The 23,590-nt window shown below is 42.2% G+C and overlaps 1 protein-coding gene across 1 annotated transcript in view; it reads left to right on the top strand.

Annotated features, from left to right (window-relative positions):
- LOC119175570 (uncharacterized) overlaps window positions 1–23,590 on the top strand; it is a 366,504-nt gene that overhangs the window by 317,067 nt on the left and 25,847 nt on the right. Inside the window, exons 15-18 of the mRNA XM_075878397.1 lie at window positions 5,486–5,608; window positions 15,578–15,648; window positions 16,972–17,012; window positions 20,346–20,442. Of these exons, the coding sequence (XP_075734512.1) occupies window positions 5,486–5,608; window positions 15,578–15,648; window positions 16,972–17,012; window positions 20,346–20,442 (332 nt within the window). The remainder of the gene's footprint in view (window positions 1–5,485; window positions 5,609–15,577; window positions 15,649–16,971; window positions 17,013–20,345; window positions 20,443–23,590) is intronic.

The following is a 23,590-nucleotide window of genomic DNA, read 5'->3' as shown; positions in this document are numbered from 1 at the left end:
TGGGGAGTGACGGGTCATCGAACGCTGCCGGCGAAGCTCATCGTAGCTCTGGCACAGCGTGATGACCTCAGCCACTGTGCCTGTATTTTTGGCAAGCAGCAACGTGAAGCCATCATCGTCAATACATTTCATGACGTTCCGGATCTTGTCGGATACAAACAAGCTGTCGTTGGATTTCTTAAACAAGTCCAGGACATCTTCGATGTAGCTGGTGGATGACTCACCGGCTTGTTGAGTGCGTTTGTGTAAGCGCTTTTCGGCTTACAGCTTACGAACGGCGGCCAGAAACGTCAATGAAGGTGGCCTTAAAATTGCACCAGGTTGCAAAATCAGACGCGTGGTTGTAACAAAAACTGGCTACGCCCGCAAGGTAGTACACCAAGTTCGTCAACTTGCCATCCTCTTCCCAATTGTTGAAGACGCTCACGCGTTCTTAAATAGCGAGCCAGTTCTCCATGTCAGTGCCATCGGCGCCAGTGAAGATGGGTGGATCGCGGATCCCGGGGACACCAGGACAAGGGGGTGGCACAGGGGGAGGCATTGACCGAGAGGCGTCGTGGGGCATGGTAGATGGCAAGGTACGTGATGGAAGCTCCAAGGGCATCAAAAGGGAACGCAGCACTCTCCACCAATTCGCTAAGGAGTTCATCAGACGGCAACTAGCGAGCGTACGCTATGGAGACAGTCACGGCCGAGCAGAAACTCACAGCACGAGCGGCGTCTGCTTAGGGTAGCCCCACAGGAAAGCACTCGAGAGTTCGACCCATTTCAAACTTCGGAGACTTCTGTACAGAATATATATACATACATATATATATATATATATATATATATATATATATATATTTATATCCTCCAAAGATCCTGCGTGCAACGTATTGCACATTCAGATTTCAGCGCTCTGTAAACAAAATGAACTAAAAGCGAAACCAAAACAGAGTCTACAAGCTACAGTAGAGATTGGTAGTGCCATCTGTTGGTATTTCATGAAACTGTAGGCGCTGGATGGCGCTCCTGCTAACAAACGAAAATGGCGTCTTTCAGTCCGGAGGTTTTCTATCGACGCCGTCAAGTTAAATCGTTTTCATGTATTTAAAAATGCTCTGATGCTCTTGAATTTCGCTTTACGAGCTCATGAAAAACGAGGGTCTCATTGACTATCGTTATTTTTGCCTGCACTCTTCTGTTTTCTTCTTCATTTCACTCGTAAGTTCAATGTGCAACAGGTTGCACGTCAGGACATTGTTGACTCTTTGGGACTACACTTGGCAGAACCCGTTATCTTCATTCGGTCTTTCTCTCTATTGAAGTTAGGGGTCTATTTACTGCAAATAAATAATAAAACATCTCTTTAGATGCCGCCGATGCCTCTGCCCTCAAAATTCTTGAGAGGATTGGGGCAAATGGGGACAATTCCGACTTGGACTTGTCAGACTCGGAAGATTCCCCGGATGGTGCCGAAGCGAATGAGCAGTGCGACGGAATCCTAGGTAAAATCTCGTGGACATCGTGCTTTAAAATTCTACTGCACCCCTCTTCTGTCCCGTTAGATACACTGTTATAATTATTGCAGAGGAAGAGGAGCAGGATTGCCACTACGATTCGGACACCGATGGCGATGACTGTGTTTCCAACTCAGTCATGCCTTCTCGCGAAAAGTGGCTTCGGAAGCAAGTCTACGCATCCGTGCTTCCCGACCTACCCGAAGTACCGTCCTCTACGGCCGACGAAAGAGATGGCTGGTACGCAAATCAGTACTACGCAAGGTACATGGATGACCAGGCTTTTGAACTTCTCCACAAAATGACAGAAGTGTCGTACCTCCAGCGCACAGGACGGTCGTTAAACTCATCTCCTGAAGAAATGAAGGCATTCCTTGGAGCGACATTGCTCATGAGCTGCTTAGGTTATCCTCGAGCGAGAATGTATTGGGGCCAAGGAACGCGTGTCGCCGCCGTAGCCGACAAAATAACGAGGGATCGTTTTTTTCTGATCCGATCGAACCTGAAGGTTGTCGACGACCTCGCTGTTTCTGATGGAGAGAAAGAAGCCGATCGGCTATGGGAAGTCCGTCCTCTCCTTAACATCATCAGAAACGCTTGCCTCAAACTTCCGCGCTCACCAAACATCTGTGTTGATGAGCAAATTATTCCATTCACCGGTAAGTGCCCAGTGAAGCAGTTCGTTCCTAGGAAGCCCAACCCGACAGGCCTGAAAAACTATGTTGGCAAGCCCTCAAGGCCTTGTCCTAGATTCTGATATCTTTCAGGGAAAAGGGAGCCTCGCACAAAAGAAAGAACATGGAATCGGCTGCAGTTGTGCTGAGGCTTGCAGGGACATTGCCGTGTGGAAGCTCGCTGTATTTCGACCGATATTTTACAGGCACACATCTTCATGACTCACTGGCTGAAAAGAACATCAGGGGGACAGGGGCAATCATGAAATCACGTCTTCCGAAAGGGCTCAAACTCAAAGGTGACCGGGAAGTGCTTGCGGAAGGTCATGGGGCAATGTCACAGTGTGTCAACACTGTCTCTAACGTATGCATCACGAACTGGTACGACAACAAACCAATCGTGTTGGCCTCCACCCACGTGGGCATGGAGCCTGTGGATGACTGCACACGATTTTCAAAGAAAGACGGAAAGGAAGTTGCTGTCACGAGACCAGCAGTTGTCGCAGAATATCACACTTACATGGGGGGTGTTGATCTCTGTGACAGAATGTTGAGCTTCCACCCCACTACCATGCGCACAAAGAAGTGGATGATTCGGACCCTCATTTTCATGATGGATATCGAAGTCGTGAACTCTTGGCTGCTTTACAAGCAAGACCATCGAGAGTTGGGCACACAGAGAAAAAGCATTATGCAACTGCTAGACTTCAACTTTGAGCTCGCCCATTTTATGCTTGCCTCTGACAAGGGGTTTTCTTCAACTGAAAGTGAATGCGAAGCTTTGCAACTGCGAAAGCCAGCAGCTGTGCCACTTCCCTCACCATCCGTGTGCACACTGAGTGCGTCACACATGCCGGAGATCGTTAACCAAAAGTCCGCAAGCAGGTGTCGAAACCCCGGCTGCTGCGAAAAGACGAAGTTCAGATGCTGCAAGTGTAACCTATTCTTGTGCTTGACAGCAGGCCGCAACTGCTTCAAAGCATTTCACAAGAACTGAGACAGAGGGGACAATAAAAGCGCGTGTCTATGACATCGTGTTCACGGGTTTTTTTGACAACTTAGTCCCAGTGTGCAATATATTGCACATCTGATAACTTTTCAACGCAACGTCATAGAAAATAAAGAATCATATCAGAATTATCTCTGTACGCTGATAAATTCAGTTAGTTAAAAAAAGTGCTGGTTTTCACTACGTCATGTCTCGGGTCTCAGGAGGATATATATATATATATATATATATATATATATATATATATATATATATATATATATATATATATTACGGTTGTGCAAAATTAAGCTTTATTGTTTTCTGAAAATGTATATTAGTATAAAAGATGATGCGCTTTTTCATAACAGCTGTTTATTCAGCCGACGTTTAGATTCGAAACGTCAACTGAATAAGCGTTCATTATGTGAAAGCGCACCAACTTACATACTAATAACCTTGCAGCAACCGAATACTTCAACATATATATATATATATATATATATATATATATATATATATATATATATATATATATATATATATATATATATATATATATATATATAAATATATATATATATATATAAGGAAAAAAGGTGTATTTCTAAGGGCTCGCTTTAACGTGTTTTGAGTGTTTTGACACAATATTAATGAGATCTAACAGACAATAATGCCAAGGAATGTACAGGGGAAGTTATTAGAACAATTGTCCTGCTCACGGCTGGTTATTTTTTCACCCACTTTTCTTTCTTCTTATTTACATTACATTTGTTCTAATAACTTCCCCTGTACATTCCCTGGCATTATTGTCTATTAGATCTCATTATATATATATATATATATATATATATATATATATATATATATATTATATACATTCATTTATGCATCCAAATAATGACACCAAGATGTTAGGGGCGTCACAGCTCCTGTTTGAAGAGTACTCTTGTCATTGTGACACGGTAGGGTACAAAGTAAAGTGAACGAATAGGTAACGTGGCACTAGCAAGCACCGAACCTCCGATCTTCAGATTACGTGGCCGATGCTCATACCAATTGAGCTACGGTTGCGGTCATCCCCTCGTCCACTTTACGGGGTATTCATCTGCATGCAAACACTAGGATTGTTGGCCAGCGCCACTTGCAGCCGTGACGGCGAATGTTCAATACTATTTTTTTTTTGCCAGATGACACCACCGAGCACGTAAACGTTTACGTAAAAAACAGCTGACTAATAAGTATGACTTCTTGTTTTCGGATTCCTCAAAAAAAAGGTCGATTATAACCCTCGCCAGTATATGTTTTGGTAATTCAGATTTATTCGATAAACTTCGATTTTGAAAGACCATTTTTCAACGTTCAACGTGCATTTTTGAAATTGAGATTCATCAACTGTATGAACCATTGTCAGTATCCTTGTCAAGTATGCTTGCGTGTATTAAAACAACCTTTTATAGTTGTGCAAAGGACAAACGTAGTTGTTTTTGTATTGAAATATGTGTGCTTCTGTGAGCATGTTTCTGAGTTCAAACCTTCTGGACACTTATATTCTATTTAGTGTGTTTTCATCTTTTCGTCTTCAGATACAACTTCATTAAAGATTTGGTGGTATTGACAATAAATATAATAATAGGTCCCGTATTTTTCACCATATGAGAAAAGATCAGCAGCTTGTCTAACTCCTGCCCCTCGAAAGTACACTTTGGGGAGTTTACAGCAGTGTAGCACTGCTCTGCAGCCTCATCAGCAAGATAAGCGAAGAGCAAGTAAAAAAAAGTATACAGAAACATGATTATCAGCAAAAATGTAACACACATTTATCAGAAAGAAAATAAATAAGAGCGCATTGGTGAAGTTGTAATGCAAAATAAACATCAAATTTTGGATAATTTGGTATCTACGAGAAAAAAAAATTACATCAACAATTATTTTCCACCATTATATAGGCTCCAAACCGAAGACACGGTGTCCGACTATAACACTCTCGTATACTTTTAGAAGGCATTAGGTATGAACTTCTCTGTCAAGGATTTATTAAATGAGCATATATATATATATATATATATATATATATATATATATATATATATATATATATATATATATATATATATATATATATTTGTGTGTGTGTAACATCTAACAAGTTGAACTTTTGTACAATGAATTTCAGGACTATTAGGCTCGATTTTAGTTATTATGATAGAACTATCTTACTCCTTTAACTAAATCCTTTAATAAACGACACTTATATTAGTATTACTGCTACCTTTAGCAATCAGCGAACATTTTACATGTACTATTTTCCTCTCTCATAGCTGGTGCACAGAGACTTGGCGGCACGAAATATCCTTTTGGCAGAAGGAAACGTTATCAAGATCTCCGACTTTGGCTTAAGTCGGGACGTGTATGAGGGCGACACATATCTCAAGAAAAGTAGGGTAAGTGACAACACACTGCCTCTTGCATTAGCTATCACCATGCAGTTAGAAAATCGGGTATCATTCTTGTGTTATAATATTTTTGAACCATAGAAAAGTAATGCATCAAGAGACCCATTTTTAAAGCATAACAATGTAAATATGGCTGATAATGAAGGTAAGAAAAGCACAATGATGTAGTTTGCAGCATTTAGTCGAGTTCTGATAATAATCAGAATATGGGTTTCCTTAGTGGTCGGAAAATCAAGTCACCGCCGGTAGGAACCATACCAAGAAGCTTCGAATTGTGCCTGTGGTGGCTCAACAGTTGTGCTACGATGACAGTAGTTCCTCTCCCAATTTTGTTGTGTATTTGCTTTATGAGTACCAACCACTGCACTCGTAGCCATCACATCACGTGAATGGGAAAAGTGAGTTTTGCTTTTGAAATATTCAGATTAGGCACGCTGATTTCGCATGGAGGAAGACGACAGCCTTTCGCCGCCTAAGACTACGGATCTGGCAGTTATCAGCCAAACCAGATCTCAACTTACCGACCTAGGGAAGAAATTACGGAGACTTAGGGCAGAACATATATGCAAAGTGTACCAAGCAGAAGTCATTATAATCTTAGGTTAGTGATGTAGATCGTAATGTCGAGACTTGACGAATTTTGAAACAACGTTTTATTTCGTATTTATTTCAGACAAAGACAAGTAATATGTACATTTGCCCTGTCTAGGAGGAGTGACAAAAAGGCACGAATGCCTGACTTGGTGTCACACCCCTTTTTAGACACACACAACTCAAACATCAGTGGCAGTTATCTAAGCAAAATACACAAGGTTACATATAGTATACATATTTTGGCCAAACATATACAGGATTTTCTACATATATACATTGTTCTATATACATATGAAACAGAAAGATTTTCTATATACATATACAGTATAAACTGCAGCAAGGTAAAAAAAAGAGAAGAAAAAGAAAAAGTAGAAAAAAAGAAAACAGAATTATTCTTGTATTGATAGGAGATATGCAGTTAACTTTCTTTTGAAGCATTTCATGTGCATCGTTTCTTGTACCAAGTTTATCACGGTAGGATGATGATTTAAAAAGTCTGCTATAACGTAAGATTGTTTTTGCATACCATAGTTAGTTCGTGTAAAACCTTTAACATACCTAGTTTTTCTGGTTTCGTAAGCGTGTCCTTTTCCCAGAAATTGTCGAAAAAAACTATCGTGGCATAACTTTATTTTCTGAAATATTGTAATGCCTAGCTTCTTTTTCAGTATGTGTTGCATTGTTAATATAGTGTTCGCTTTAAAAAGTGGAGCGGAGTGAGTTATATATGGCACATTTTCAATAACTCGCACAATACGTTTTTGTAGGATATACAGCTTTTTAAGATTTGTTTTTGTTGTTGTTCCCCACACAAGGAGGCAGTATTGTAAATGGGAATGAATTAGTGCGTAATATAGCTGGAGTTTTAACCAACGTGGCAAAAGTTGCTTTGCTCTGCTGATAATACCTATTGAACGTGAGATGCGTCTTGTGAGGTTATCGACATGAGGAGACCAGCTGAGATTTTCTTCGAAAAGAACACCGAGAAATTTATGTATTCTTACACGCTCGATGATCTCGCCACGGAACTTCAAATGTACGTCATTCCTGATTGACTTATTTCGGCAGCGAAAAATTATATATTTAGTTTTTTTGGTATTTAGTTCTAGTTTATTTACAATAAGCCACTCAGATAAATTATTGAGCCATTTGCTAGCTTGCAACTGAAGAATATGTAGGTTCTCTCCTGAAAAAAATACATTCGTGTCATCGGCGTAAAGAATTATATCTGGCGTGAACGGAATATTACCTATATCATTTATATATAATAAAAAAAGAAGTGGTCCAAGGATGGAACCCTGAGGAACACCGTATTTAATTTCACCTAAAACTGATTTTGAATGATTGGTGTCTGTGTATTGGTAGCGGTTTGTCAAATAACTGCGTATAAGGTCAAGAGCAAGTCCCCTAACGCCATATTCGCTTAACTTTTTTAATAAGATATCATGCTTAATAGAGTCAAATGCCTTTTTAAAATCAAGAAATATCCCTAGAGTATACTTTTTGTCTTCAAAATTCTGAATTATTTTTTCTTTGATACTTAAAAGAGCCATTTCACTTGACTTCTTTTTCTGAAAGCCGTATTGATTGCCTGTAAGTACATCATTTTTAGTGCAGAAATTCATAATTCTTACATTAATCATTTGTTCGAAAACTTTTGAAAACAGTGGTAGTACCGAGATTGGTCTGTAGTTGTTCATGTCATTTCTATCGCCTCCCTTAAATATAACTGTTACTCTAGCGATTTTTAGTTTATCAGGGAACACGCCTGTAGCCAAAATGAGGTTGCATATGTGCGATAAAGGATTGCTGATACTGTTTACAACTGCTTTTATCGGCTCGGCTTTTATCTCGTCCTGGCCACATGCGGATGCATTCTTTAACTTTAGTATTTGGGTTTTAATTTCATGTTCTGTTGTTGGCTCCATGAAAAGAGAATTCAAGGAGTTATGCATAATGTATGACCTGTAATTATGCCTGTCACAGTTATCACTTACCGATGCTCCACATTTTAAAAAGTGTTCATTAAACTTATTAGCCAAAGATATACCGGTATAAGTTATATCGCTGTCTACAATTTCAGAGACGCTGAGTGGCTCTTTTTGCGGCAGTAGGCCTTTTAATGTTTGCCACACACGTTTGGGGTCATTTAGAATGGTTTCGAACTTTCTTTCGTAATAACAATTTCTTGCTTCTTTGATATCACGCCCTAGTTTGTTTCTAATTTTCTTATAAACAGTTAGGAGATTAGGTTGTCTAGTTTTAATGAATTGACTAAAAAGTCTGTCTCGTTCCTTCATTCTCCTTAGAAGCACCGTGGTAATCCAAGGTTTCCTACATTTCTTGTTTTGTTTGATAGTAGTTACAGGAAATGCTTCATCATAAAGTTTTTTAAGGTGATTGATAAAATAATTATAAGCAATGACAGGATCCGTTAACTGATACAGATAAGACCATGAGGTTTCACTAACAGCCGTTTGAAAAGCAGCAACATTGCTTTTGTTAATCTTTCTAAGTTTAAAAGCTTTATTGGCACGCATTCTATGTGTTTTTGAATGAGGGTTGAAGAAAACAAAAATTGGCATGTGATCACTGACATCAGATATCAAGACACCTGCTTCTATGACATTCGTTTGTGGGATAAAGCATAGATCAATTAGAGTTTCGGAGACATCTGTTACTCTTGTCGGTACATCAATTACATTTTCTAGGCCGTAAGAGAGAAATAGATCAAGAAGAACTTGTTTGTTGCGTTCTAGAGACAGCATATTGATGTTGAAGTCACCCGTCGTAACAATAGTCAGACCGAGTTCGGAACAAAAATTCAACATACGTTCTAAAAAGTTAAAAAAGGCATCTATGGCACCAGAGGGCGGTCTATAAATTACCACAATTGCAGTATGGTAGCACTTCATCATGAGGGATTCGTAGTGTGGGTTTACGACTGAAAACTCTGTCACAGTTTCGAAATGCAAATCGTTTTTGATATAAAATGCTACCCCGCCTCCTCGCTTTTCTTTTCTGGATACGGTTGTACATCTGTAACCTGGGAATTGTACCTCATATTCATCGGTGAACCATGTTTCAGAAAAGGCTAAAATGTCAAAGTTGTATTTAAAATCATCAAGAAGCATGCAAACGCGTTCTTCCTTACTTTTCAAGCTTTGCGCATTTAAATGCAGAATAGACAAATCGTTTCTAGAGCATGATGCGGCGGAAGCCTTAAAAGCGTCCTTATCATAATATTTATTGAACCTTGCCATTTTTATACGTCACGTGCAATGACAAGCAGCATGCATGAGAGCCCTAATTTATCTTTTCGAGGTCATCCATCGTGATAATCCGAATTACACGATCGCGTGGGCTACGGCGAACAAACAATTTACCACTCTTATGCCACACAAACTGATATTCTCGTTCAACTGCTCTTGTTTTCATCTTCCAGAAAAGCTGTTTGTTTTGCGCTGTTAGGTTTTCATTTAGAAATATTTTTGATTTAGTTTTCCTCAGTTCACTTTTCTTCGCTAGCCAGCTGTCCCTAATCTTTCGCGAAAAAAACCGAACCAAAATGGGCGGAACCGTCTCTGTTTTGCTTGAATTATCAGTTTTTCTCTTGGGTGGCAGTCGATGAACGGCTTCCACATCCTGGTCAGAAAGATGTGGGACGTCAAGGTCATCTGCTAGCCTATTAAGTTTGTCAAGCAAATTCTCTCCTGTATGATAGGGCATACCGTGTATTTCTAAATTTAGTCGTCGGCTGTACTGATCCAAGTCATTAAGCTCTTGTTTCAGCTTTCCGATTTCGAAATCGTTCACTTTGACCTCAAGTTTTTCCACGCGTTTTTTTAGACCTGTAATATCGGCATTCTGCTGTTTCATCTGCGAAATGACCTCATCGTATTTCTTAGCCATCTCCTGCACTGCTTGTTCACACAACACCCTGAGACACAACCCTGTAGTAGTAGCTGTAGTGTGGCTACCCTGAGACACAACAACGTAGTAACGTTGTTGTGTCTCAGGGTAGCCACACTACAGCAAGTTACTTCCACAGGAGCCCCACAACCAGGGTCGCAGCTAATAAATTTCGAAACGCCGCTACAAGTGCCGTGGCAGTATCGGGGGTCATTCAGTTCACCTCTCTGCAGTCCTCCACCCCACCATCAAATCAAAATAGGCAGAAATGGCGAGCTGACGATTTGACAATGAAATTGTAAGGGTTACGCCACAAAAAAACTTCCCTTTCAACAATACAATAAAACAAATCGAAACCAGACGTAATGGTACAAGAGACACATGAGTTAGCCAAATTTGTCACTTATCCATTCATTGGTTCATCCTCCGGGGAGGGCGGCGCTGTAGCTACATTGGTCAGGAAAGGTTTAGTGGTCATTCGTCATGACATTAGGGTAGCGTGTATTCATAAAATTATACTCCAGAGAAAAAAAGCAATCCAGCATGTTAACACTTAATCCATTAGCAACCATGGGCACATACGACAAAGCTTACTGACCCTATTCAGAAGGGCCGCTTACTTTTGGGTTCGCACTCTCTGCTAATCAAGGGCGACTTTAACGCTCCACACGGAGCACGAGGTCATGCCTACATGGAAGCCAAAGGTAAGGCTCTATGGCAGAAATGCAGGAAACAGGCCTGACTTTCATTCCTTACCATCCAAAAGACATCACATCTGACCTATTGTTAGTGAGCCACTCGAAAGGATCCAACTAGAAAAGCACGTTTTAAGACGTTGGTAGCGACCACAGAATTCTCAAAACTACATTATTGAATACTTTAGAAATCGATACTACTAAAAAGTTCAAATGGTCAGACTGGGATAAAATTTGTCAGAGTGGAACCGCAATGACTCACGAGCCCACCACACACAAGGAACAGTGGGTATAAAAGATTATGGCTGACGTCGAAGATGTTATGAAGACAGTGACACCAGAACTTCTTGTCAATAAGATAGACATCCACCTGGTGCACATGTGGGAGGCTTATTGATCGTTACAAGCCAGGTGGTAGAAGCAACGACACCATAAGCAGTTGAGAAAACACATTGCAAAACTGAACAAACAGATGAAAGAACATTGTAGAACTCTTGGTAAAAACAATGGGACGAGACCTGCCACACAATGGACGAACAACTTGGCACCGGTGACATGTGGTGCATCCTCGGACACCTGCTAGACCAGATCAAGAAGAAGGCAAATAAAAGGGAAACCATGCGCAGGATAATACACACACCCGCCAAGGACGAGGAAAAAATCCTTTCGTAGCTCTGTGACACATACGCTCCTCAGAACCCGCCTATTCTACGAGTGGAACACACAGCAAATTGAACTTCTCTCTGGACAGGTACTTTGACGAGGCGCAAACCTTGGCCACTCTGCAAAAGGTCCACAGCAAATCGGCCGCGGGACCGGACAGCATAACGAATAAAGCCCTTTGTAACTTGGATGAGACCATCTCTGAACTGACCAAGTACATAAACGAATTTTGGACCCGATGATAACTGATTGACATGTGGTGTTTAACGTCCCGAAATCACCATATGATTATGAGAGACGCCGTAGTGGACGGCTCCGGAAATTCCGACCACCTGGGGTTCTTTATGTGAACCCAAATCTGAGCACACAGGCATAGAACATTCCCGACTCCTTCAGAAATGCAGCCGCCGCAGCCGCGATTCGATCCCACGACCTGCGGGTATGCATCCGAGTACCTTAGCCACTAGACCACCGCGGTGGAGCAATTTTAGACTCGAAGGCTCATGTTTGATCATTGAAATAAATGCAGAAATGGAGGTCGTTTTAGAGCCCGGAAAACCCACAAACCTTGCCAACCTTTTCCTCGAATAATTTACGTCACCTGCTGGAAAGTTGATAGAAAACCCCTTTTTTCAGTCGAAATCAAAGCACATTTGGACGACATTAAAGAGTACCCGGACACAAAGCTCGGGTAAATAGCTCCTCCATTCACGCGGAATGCAATGTCGCAAAAAAAAAAACACCAGATACTTGACAACAAGACGAGAGATACACCAGGGCCATTCTAGAATCAAACCTCTAGAAAACCTTCGACACCTCAGCTCACGCAGCCATACTACGCAATGTAGCCAGACTAAGTCTAGTAAAGCGAGCGTACGACTACGTGATGGTTTTTTTCACAAGCAGAAGTGTCTCCTTAGCACTAAGCAAATTTACATCCGAAGACAGGAGCATTGTCAGCGTCGGCACCCCAGAAGGCTGAGTCATCTTGTCAATGCTCTTCAATTTGGTTATGATCGGCCTCCGCGAATGCCTAAACGCCATAGAAGTAGTGAATCACACCATACGTACACAAATGACATTATCATTGGGGTATGCAAAGGAAGTGGCTGAAAAATTGAGCAGCAACTACAGACAGTGGTTGAAATGGTGGAATAGTACCTTTTAGGAACCAGGCTTGTCTGTTCCTTAAAAAATCTTAACTTTATCTATACCACCCGACGCTTAAGAAAAGACCCCCCAAGTGTTTCATCTGACATGCGGAGTACAATGAAATTCGCGCACGCACCAAGAGAGAGAGATAATAAAATAAGAGAAAGGCAGGAAGGTTAACCAGATATTCGGGCATTTAGTTTGCTACCCTGCATTAGGGAAATGGAGAAGAAAGATGAGAAAGAAAAGGAAGAGTGAAACAGACGCACGAAAAAGACAAAAAAGAGTGGGGAGCTTATTTATTAGGTCACTACCACGCAAAAAGTTCAATAAGGCCTTCACGGAGTTTTTTGCGACGACAGATTGTGTCAGCTTTCAATTGATTGATGATTGATTTGTGTGGTTTAACGTCCCAAAACCATCATATGATTATGAGAGACGCCGTAGTAGAGAGCTCAGGAAATTTCCTCCACCTGGGATTTTTAACGTGCACCGAAATCTGAGCACGCGGGCTTACAGCATTTCAGTCTCCATCGAAAATGGAGCCGCTGCAGCCATGATTCGATCCCATAGACTGCAGGTCAACAGCAGGGTACGTTACCCAGTAGACCACGGCAGCGGGGCATGCCAGCTTTCGAGCGCTGACTGTTCTGACAAGGACCTGTCGTCAATGTGGGCTAACGCAGCAGCTAGTGGCTGTGTTTGCATGCTGTAAGAAGGGCAGTGACAGAGAATGTGCTCTATCGTTTCATCGCTGCCGCTTTGATCTCAAGCAGCACTGGGTATGCACCAAAGAATAGCAAGAAATGACTAGGGTCACTCAGATTAGGGTGCACGGTCTTATATTAGAATCAATTAGTGCCAACGAAGCAACGATCAGGAATCTCGAGTTTTAGGCTCATTAATAGGACGAGGCTCATCAGAAGAACAACCAGTTTATATTGGGGCATAAAGAAAATGAGTTTCGTCCAACTCATTCATTCCTTCGTAATACGTGACAATATGTACGTGGCTACTACATTTGGTACACTTCTGAAAAGAATAAGCTGAAAATACTAATGAGGAGAACACACAAGATGGCGCTGGGCCTTCCAGACAGTGCAAGCACGGAACTTCTACTACAGTTAAGCATGCACAATACGCTTGAAGAGCTAATAGAAGCTAAAAAATTCTCGCAACTAGAGAGGCTAACCAGTTGACGAACGGACAGGAGCATCTTGGACAAACTTGGCATTTCATGTCACAAGCAGCAGAGCGACGAGAAATCTTTCCACAGTGCAATCAAAGAAAAGCGCCGTGTGGATAACATACCCAACAGCATGCACCCTGATTCGAGTCAGGCACGAAGAGAGAGTAGAGTCAGCTCTTTACTGCAAGCTTATGGTAGAAGCAAGGAAGCGCTGTTCATAGACGTGGCACAATATGCACATCGACGTGCCTTCGCAGAGACAGCCCTTAATACTGACAACCAAAAATTGTCCAGCTCATACAGTGTACGCGGCAAAAACCTTCAGTTAGCGGAAGAAGTGGCGATAGCCCTAGCCATCGTTTGCCTGAGTAGCTGATATATATTAAGTGATTCGGAAACGGTGGTGAGAAATAATGCATAAGGCAGAGTTTCGCCAGAAGGCATGACTATTTTCCGTGCCAATGTAAACTATATCACCTCCGAAAAGACGGAAAAATAACGTATGGTTACTGGCTCACAGATCTCCACACACCCAAGTATCCAAGCCCAATGGGCAGGTTCATTGCTGAACCCGACGTCTGACGTTCTGCGCTGGCATAGAAACGCCCTCTTCAAGGGATGGACATCCAGCAAAAGGCTATACAGAGAGGGCTAAAATTACGCGATACTGTGACAGCACGAGCTTCTATAAACAATGTAAGTGTATTCATCCCCCGCCAAGTTCCAAACTCGACAGATTCGAAGGTGCTCCTCGGGGGTGGCCAAGGCCCAGGCCACGACTTTGACGAATTCTTTTTAAGTTGTTGCTACGACCACTGATTTAGGTTACAATCGCTAACCTGTAGAAGCACCAGTACATCACAGCACTGTTCTCATTCATTTTTTATCAGACAGACCACGTGAAACAGACAGTTATAATTGAAGATATCAGGACCATGTATTCTAGATACATTTTGAGTCTACTGGCACTTAAAAATAACATTCAGGTGCAACACTAAATCAGTTCACAAGGATAAATTAATCTCTCAAAACTATCCTCAATTTCTCCACAAAAGGTCAATTACAAATGGAAATTAAAGTTGAATTTTTATGTTTGAATTTTTGTGCCGAATTGCCAACACCCGAACGTCAGTGTGGCGTCACGACCTTCAACGTCTCTTTGTGTATGCTGGCCACGTCGGTTCAATGGGATTTTCTGCAACTTGCTCTCTCATGACAATGAGTACCTTAGAAGTAAATCTAAACAACTTTCATTGATAAGCAGTAGCTTAGGTCCTAGCAGATGCCGTCAAAATTTATGACGTCATGATGAACTAGCGCGAGAACATTAAGGTGGCATCCACACTTGTTTAATTTTTTGCGCGTTTCCTCGCTTATACCGAGCGTGTTCTCGCGGTAATAATGTGCTTTCGGTATTGTGTAATTGCAAAGTACCAATAGAAGAAGAAGCTCTTTTCTCGTTGGTGTCACTTTGAACATTGAGATAAGATTGAATTTCAGATAGAAACAAAATAAAATTATTGTTTGATACAGTTAGTTGACCTTGTCACAATGTTGATGCTATTCTTGTGGTTGTTGTCTACAGACATTAAGGCTATATGATAAACGCAAAGTGCTTTAAACTTGGTGCACGTATCCTTGAATTTGCTGTTCCCTGCACAGAACACTATTTGTACATTATTGCTCTTCATTTTGTAGTTTTCATGTGCACTGAACGTCATTAATAATGAACGCCATTGTCCCAACTTGCAGGGAAGAGTGCCCGTGAAATGGATGGCCTTAGAGTCACTGGAAGATCAAATATACACAAGCAAGAGTGATGTGTAAGTAGCCTAACTTAATTGGGTGGACTAGTGTGTGAGTGCATGCGTGCGCGCGCGCGTGTTTGTGTGTGTGTGTGTATGTGTGTGTGCATGCAGGAGGGGGGACTGATTGAAATGTTCACTGTATGATGCCTTTTGTTATACTTCAAAATTATGCCGGTTGTTGCACGCTCCAGACACTAGACATAATAACTTGCACCCTAACTTTTGTCTTTTCCTCTATGAGGGCGGAAAAAGAAAAAGTAGGAATCATCCTGCGTTCATTGAGATCCAATGTTAATTTGCTTTGGATATGCTAAAATATACCATGAATTGATTCAAGGTCTCTTGAAATACGCTGTTCATGTCATCATCATCATCATCATCATCATCATCATCATCATCATCATCATCAGCCTGACTACGTCCACTGCAGGACAAAGGCCTCTCCCATGTTCCGCCAGTTAACCCGGTCCTGTGCCTGCTGCTGCCAATTGATACCCGCAAACTTCTTAATCTTATCTGCCCACCTAACCTTCTGTCTCCCCCTAACCCGCTTGCCTTCTTTGGGAATCCAGTCAGTTACCCTTAACGACCAGCGGTTATCCTGTCTACGCGCTACATGCCCGGCCCATGTCCATGTACTAATACATGTACTAATACTTAAAAACAGCGAATTCGTTTGCATAGGTGTTATGAGATAATAAGCATCACCTATTTATCTAGATTCGCTAGGCACCACACAATGTTCAACAAACAGCTCCCCTTGTTTCACTACCTGGACTGTCAGTCTACATGTCTTACTTATACCATCCTGTATTTACAGGGTTGATAGAGTGTTAATAAGAACATGAAAGTACACAAGAATTGTGTTAAAAGAATTTAGAACTGCCCTCGTGTTAGCCACATGCATCTTTTGTACTTGGGACGGCAGCCATTTAGTGTCAATCTAGATATTGCTATTCCTATGCAGAATGGCAACCACTGCTGTCACAATATTTTAAAACAATTGTAACAAACGGACTAAGGTATTCGTGATATATTTGGTAACTAATCGTTTTTCAGGCCATTTGCTGATCCAAAGTTGTTCATGCAATAGAAGATTTTGAATCACTAAGAAACTACGACCACTTGACTCAGCTGTTCTGGTTGGTGAGGATCCCTGAAGCAGTGCATGTCACATGAACTGAGTATTGTCTTAATGTATAAATATTCGGGCAGAAAGATGTGGCTGCACTGTTAAACTATTGCTCTGTGTCTTATCATTTTGGCTGTTAAGCTCAAATGATATTGTATTGAATAATAGTTTAAAAAAACATGTCTTCTATATTTTTCCTGTTCCAGGTGGTCCTTTGGTGTCGTGCTTTGGGAAATCGTCACGCTAGGTAAGGTAACCTTTTTTTCAAGCATCACACTGTAGGAGTATATCTCGTCAGAATAAATTGTTTATGCACGTCATACTTTCTCTAACCGATAATACAGCAGCCTAATATCGCACTGCTAACTTTGAGGACATTGTTTTTATTATCGGCCACCTCGCCAGCATTTAGACTGAAGCGAAATGCGAGAACACCATGTATTAAGATTTAGGTGCACGCAAAAAAACACCATGTCTCAAAACTAGACCTCAGTAGACCACTATAATGTGCGCCATTAGCATACTACATTTTCCGCACGTAAAGTCGCATATTTGTAAAAAAATTGACATGCTTATAAATGATCTTGTTGCATGGTAAGATATTAGAATAACTGTATGTAATCTTAAGGAAAAATACTTCGTGTGAACTCGAAGAGCTTGGTTACCTTCTAGTCCTATCTCGTCATCTCAGAATTACTGTCAGCCTTACGTGCATTCACATTTGTGGTCACGTCTACTCACAGGAATTTTGAAGAAGTGTTGTGAATTACGTAGGGGGTGACTTCAAATCACCCCATCATACTCTTCCAGGAAAGTTATCAGTAAAAACCGTATTTATGCAGTCATTTATTCCACGAAAAACAACCTCACTGGTTTGTAGGTACTGGGACCTCGTTTTTCAAGAAAATTTGCTTCAAAAAAAAAAAAAAAAGAGCGCCGATTACGTGAGATCTTTGTGTAGAAAAATTGTAGAGTCCGGTTTGCTACCCAGCACTGAGTTGAGGGAGAATGGGGAAGAGGAACAAATGAAGAGCGAAGTAGAAAAAGAGCGGGGCGCCATAGCCTCTTCAATAGGCCACTACCACACAAAAAGTTCAATAAGGCCTTGGCTAATCTTATGTGTGAAGACAGATCATGTCGGCTGGCGAGCGAGCTAACACAGCAGATAGCGACTGTCTGTGCACGCTGTAGCGAAGACAGTGACAGAGAACGTGCTCTATTGTTTTATTGCTGTTGCACTTATCGCAAGAAGCTCTGAGTTTGAGTGTGATTTGGTGCGGTAGAGGAACATTTTTGTGAGTCTAAGCCCAAGCGAGGCCAAAGCTTGAAATATAGTTCATGAGTAAGTGTGAGATAGCTCCACTAGTTTTGTCGACCTATATTCGAACAAGTTAAATCCAGGCTAACAGGCTCATGAGTTGAATGACTAGGACTCATTCAAACTTTTCTCAAGCCATGAGTCTGAATCTGAGTGGGTCTGGGCGAAAAGTGATTTGGTGAGTTCGAGCTTGAGTTTGTTGGGTAGAGGAAAATTTTTGTGAGTGTCAGCAGAGTGAGTCCATAGCTCGAAGTGTAATTCATGAGTCAGTGTGAGTGAGCTCCACAAGTTTTGCCGTTCTATGCTCTCTACTAAATTATTCCTGAATAATAAAAAACCAAACTAAGCACCGTAAAAACAGTGCTATGCAATTTCTGAAGTGAGTTTTGCTTCTGTTGCTATCTGGTGACAACTGAGAACTGCCGCCACATGTAAAGAGGTTGAATACGATTGAACTTATTTATCTTTGACTGCTCCAAACCAAAATTTTTCAGGAACATAAATAGGCAAGCTTATCATAGGTCGACTCACATGGACTCACTCAGGGTAAGATTGGGCTGTGAGACTGTGTCTGAGTGACTCCAGAGGAATAATAATTTTTTTTAGCTTGAGTTCGAGTGAGTCCAAATAAAAAAAAAATTCCGTGAGAAAATATTTCAAGCGTCATGAATGCTTAGCAACGTCCATGGTATACTTTCGTTAAATAATAAAACCACGTGGCTTTTTTTAAACCCTAAGCGAGATTAGCATTATGGTGATTTATACAAAAGTGAATATTTAATTGATAAAATATAGGCTTGGCATATTCAAGAAAATGTACAACACTACATAAAGCCATGCTTCCGCATCTCACTGCAGCTGTGTCGGCTTGCTTTGATGTGCAGCCGCGGTGGCTGCGCTTGTGCTCTACTGAGCGTGTCCTACTTGCTCATAGGTTCCCGCTAACTATACATGGGCATGTAGTGTTCACAGTGTAGCTCTATTACCTCAATTGTGGAAACCACAATGAAATGTTATGAGTAACCTTTCACGTTTCTTCATTCACAACACAATAAACTACCAGGCCCCAAACAATAATTTGAAAGCAGGCTTCTGTGACCTCGCCGAGCTCCAACCCAAGAGGCATCTGATGTAAAGTTTCATATAGAGTAGTGTACAACTTGATGTGCAGTTTTCTTTAATCTTGCTACCTATTCATGTCGAACGTGCGTCCTTGAATGCTGCAGAAATGTTTGGCTAATCACAAGCACTTTTCTGATCACTTTCACAAACTTTTACGGTGAATTTTTGTGTCACTGAATTTAGTGCATTATCATGAAAGAAAAACAATCAGCAAAGCTTCAAGCTTAGCATTGAAATCACGAGTAGGTGTGCAGTTGATGCCATGCATAAGAATATTCCGAGCTAACCTAACTTTTGAAAGTTTTGTCATTGATCATTGAGAATCACTGTTTTAGATATTTGAACTTTCTAGCATATTATCCTAATAAATTATGTGCAAAATGTTTATTATTTATACTCTTGCAATGCCGTGGTAGTCGAGTGGCTAAGGCTGCTAACCCGCCGGTCGCGGGATGGAATCCCGGTCGTGGCGGCTGCATTTTCGATTGAGACGAAAATGCTGTAGGCACGTGGGCTCAAATTTGGGTACACGTTAATGAACACCAGGTGGTTTTAATTTCTGTGGCCCTCCACTAAAGTGTCTCTCATATACATATGGTGGTTTCGGAACGTTAAAATGTACATATCATTCATAAATCTTATTATTTATACTCGATTTGTCAGCCGTCATGTGATTTCACCACAAGGTGCGGAGAATGAAAATGAAAGGAAAAAATGTCTCTTACGTGTCTGCTTTCAGTGCAGTGATGTGACGTAAAAATCTATGTTTAGGCTTTGTTGGAACATTAAATTACCATTTTTGCATAAAATAAAAAATGAGCTGCACTGGACAATCAGGACCATCAGTAGTTCTTATAGTCATACGCTCTGCACTGTTGCTGAAAACCTAAATGTTTCTGGCTGAATAAACTCAGTAAGTGTACGCATGACTGTGAACTGTTCCCTGTTTGACAAGCATCGAAACTCTAGAGACCCATTTACTTATATATAGAGCAGTGCTAAACAACTCTAGACGGTTGGAATTTTAGGAGCCCTCTACTACGGCATTTCTTATAACCATATCGTAGTTTTGGGACACAAAGTTTAACAAATATATTTTAATGAACGTTACACATTTAGAGCATATGTGATCTCCAACAGGTGCTTCACCATACCCTGGCGTTGGTCCTGAGCATTTGTTCCGTCTTCTCAAGACCGGGTACAGAATGCATCAACCCGAAGGCTGTACAGACGAATTGTAAGTACTATTTCCCCATTTCTTTCGCTTCAATAAGCATCATTTTTGCACGGACTATATGTTTACTAGACGGAACACGCGTACTTAGTTTAGGAGTACACAGGAAAGTTTTTTTTTTTACAATCGTATGGGGCACGGAAGGGTACTCCATCAATTTGAATTTCATGTTGCGAAAAGGGCGGCAGTCAGGCTGCAATGGCAAAAGAGGATGAAGTATTTAGGGATAACCCCACAACCCTTTTACGCTTTTTGTACCTGAATCTGAGTATAGCATCATCATGCAGTCATGGGTGGATTTAAAGAATCTTTCACATATATTATTATTTTTATGCTTCTAGTAAGTATGCCCTGTAACGAACTGCAGCGTATTTGTTTACAGTGATTGCAACGTACCATGCGTATAATTTGGCTGTTGGGGACTCCAGCGGGTGAAACAAAAGAATTTATTTCAGGGTGGTATCATTATTAATATTGTTACGGAAGAGAGACGCTGTATCGACGAGTCTGTGGATGAAATATATTTCAAACCAGCAGCAGCAATGGCATGACCGGTAGACCAGACACCGAGAGGGGACCACTCTTCGTCCTCTTCATCAGGCACTCACGCGCATCGTCCCACAAAATGTAACATGCATGTAGCGAAATCCCTGGCGGCAGAAGCGCAGTCTTGGCACATCTAGGTATCAATGTCAGCGGGAGAGTGGTAAGGCTTCAAGCGTGCCACATGTACGTTATCGGTGGTCTGTGGGGCAGTCGAAGGCGATGAGGCAGTAGGGGCAATTTCGTATGTCACAGGAGTAACCTCACGAAGTACTCAATATGGACGTGCGTAGCGGGAAAAATTTTTTTCCGGCAAGTTGACTTGACGGGTTGGAGACCACAGCAGCACCAATGACCCGGGTAAGAAGTACACGTCATGGTGGCGTTGATCGTACAAACGCCGCTGGATCTTTTGAGAGGCCAGAAAGCGAGTGCGGGCGATTTTGCGTGCGTGAGCAGCCCGAGTGACAGCGTCAAGGGCATATTCGCTGGTCGGTGTCACGGTAGACCGAATGACTGTATCTAGGGGTAATGTAGGTTTTCGGCCGAACAACAGAAAAAATGGAGAGTAAGCGGCAGTGTCATGACGAGAAGAGTTGTAGACAAATGTGACGTACGGCAACGTGAAATCCCAGTTGGTGTGGTTAGTATAAACATACTTAGCGAGCATGTCTGTAAGAGTTTGATTTAGACGCTCTGTGAGTCCATTGGTTTGCGGGTGGTATGACGTAGTCAGCTTGTGTCTCGTTTGACAGGACTGCAAGATGTCGGCTATGACCTTCGACAAAAAGGTGCGGCCACGGTCTATAAGCAGCTGCCGTGGGGCTCCGTGTTGCAAAATCACGTCCTTGAGGAGGAAGTTGGCGACATCTGTGGCGCAGCTTGTTGGAAGAGCTCATGTGATGGCATAGCGCGTGGAGTAGTCTGTGGCCATGGTTATCCACTTGTTACTCGAAGAAGACAAACGGAAAGGGCCAAGTAGGTTCAAGCCAACGCGAAAGAATGGTTCTGACGGAATGTCAATTGGTTGAAGGCATCCAGTGGGAAGTGTCGATGATGCTTTGTGGCGCTGGCATTTCTCACAAGCTGCAACGTATTTTCTGACTGAGCGGGCAAGCCCTGGCCAAAAGAAGCGTCGGCGTATTCGGTCATAAGTGCCTGACACACTAAGGTGACCAGCAGTCGGATAGTCATGAAGTTCATGTAGAACTTCCGAGCGAATGTGTTTTGTAATGACAAGCAGGTGGGCTGGTCCATCCGGCTCATAACTTTGGTGGTATAGTACACCATCGTGGAGCACGAATGAGCGATGAAACTGATTGGAAGATTGTGATTCGAGGCGCTCAATGACAGCACGCAAGGACGCATCATGGCGCTGCTGGTCACCAATGCATGTCATTAGCGAAAGGAAAAAGACGCAAGGCTTGGTGTCGGTGTGAGGCATAGCGCTCGACTCAGCAACCTGGTAGCGGGACAGGCAGTCTGCGTCCTAATGTAGGCGTCCGGACTTGTACGTCACCGTGTAGGTATACTCTTGCAGTCGCAGAGCCCAGCGCCCGAGCCGGCCAGTAGGATCCTTCAGTGACAGAAGCCAACATAGCGCATGGTGGTCTGTTATTACAGAGAAATTCGTGCCATATAAATATGGGCAGAACTTCGTGACTGTCCAAACAAGAGCTAGACAGTCACACTCTGTTATTGAACAGTTGCGCTCGGCAGCTGTGAGTAGGCGGCTAGCGTAGGCAATAACTCGGTCGTGTCCCAGCTGGCGTTGGGTTAGGACGGCTCCAATCTCATGACCACTCGCATTGGTTCGGACTTCTGTCGGAGCGGACGGGTCAAAGTGGGCCAATATAAGTGGAGTCGTGAGAAGGGTGATGAGGTGAGAAAAAGCGGCAGCTTGGGTTGAACCCCATGCAAAAGTCACGTCTTTCTTCAAAATGTCGGTGAGTGGTCGAGTGATCGTTGCAAAATCTTTCACAAACCTTCTAAAATAGCAACAAAGTCCCACAAAGCTCCAGACGTCCTTGACAGACTGGGGTACAGGAAAGCTCGTGATGGCACGAATTTTGTCCGGGTCAGGCTGCACACCTGATGCGTCGACAAGGTGGCCCAACACCATAATTTGCTGGTGGCCAAAGTGACATTTCGATGAGTTGAGTTGAAGACCAGCAGTGCGGAAGATGTCGAGAACCGCTGACAAACTCTGGAGGTGTGTCTCAAATGTAGGAGAATATACAAGGACATCATCCAGGTAGCACAGGCATGTTGACCACTTGAACCCTTGTAATAGGGAGTCCATCATACGCTCAAACGTGGCTGAGACGTTGCATAGCACAAACAGCATCACCTTGAATTGGTATAGGCCATTGGGAGTTACAAATGCAGTCTTTTTTTGGTCTTTCTCGTCTACCGCAATCTACCGATAGCAAGAAGGTAGGTCGATTGAAGAAAAGTATCGCGCGCCATGAAGACTATCGGGACGTCATCAATTCGGGGTAAAGAATAAACGTCCTTTTTCGTGATTTGACTAAGATGGCAGTAATCGACGCAGAAGTGCCACGTGTTCTGTTTCTTTCTAAAGAGCACAACAGGAGATGCCCAAGGG

This window comes from Rhipicephalus microplus, chromosome X, assembly GCF_043290135.1.
Source record: "Rhipicephalus microplus isolate Deutch F79 chromosome X, USDA_Rmic, whole genome shotgun sequence".
NCBI lineage: Eukaryota > Metazoa > Arthropoda > Arachnida > Ixodida > Ixodidae > Rhipicephalus > Rhipicephalus microplus.
The sequence above is the reverse complement of the archived record's forward strand: the minus strand, read 5'-3'. Positions and strand labels throughout refer to the sequence as shown.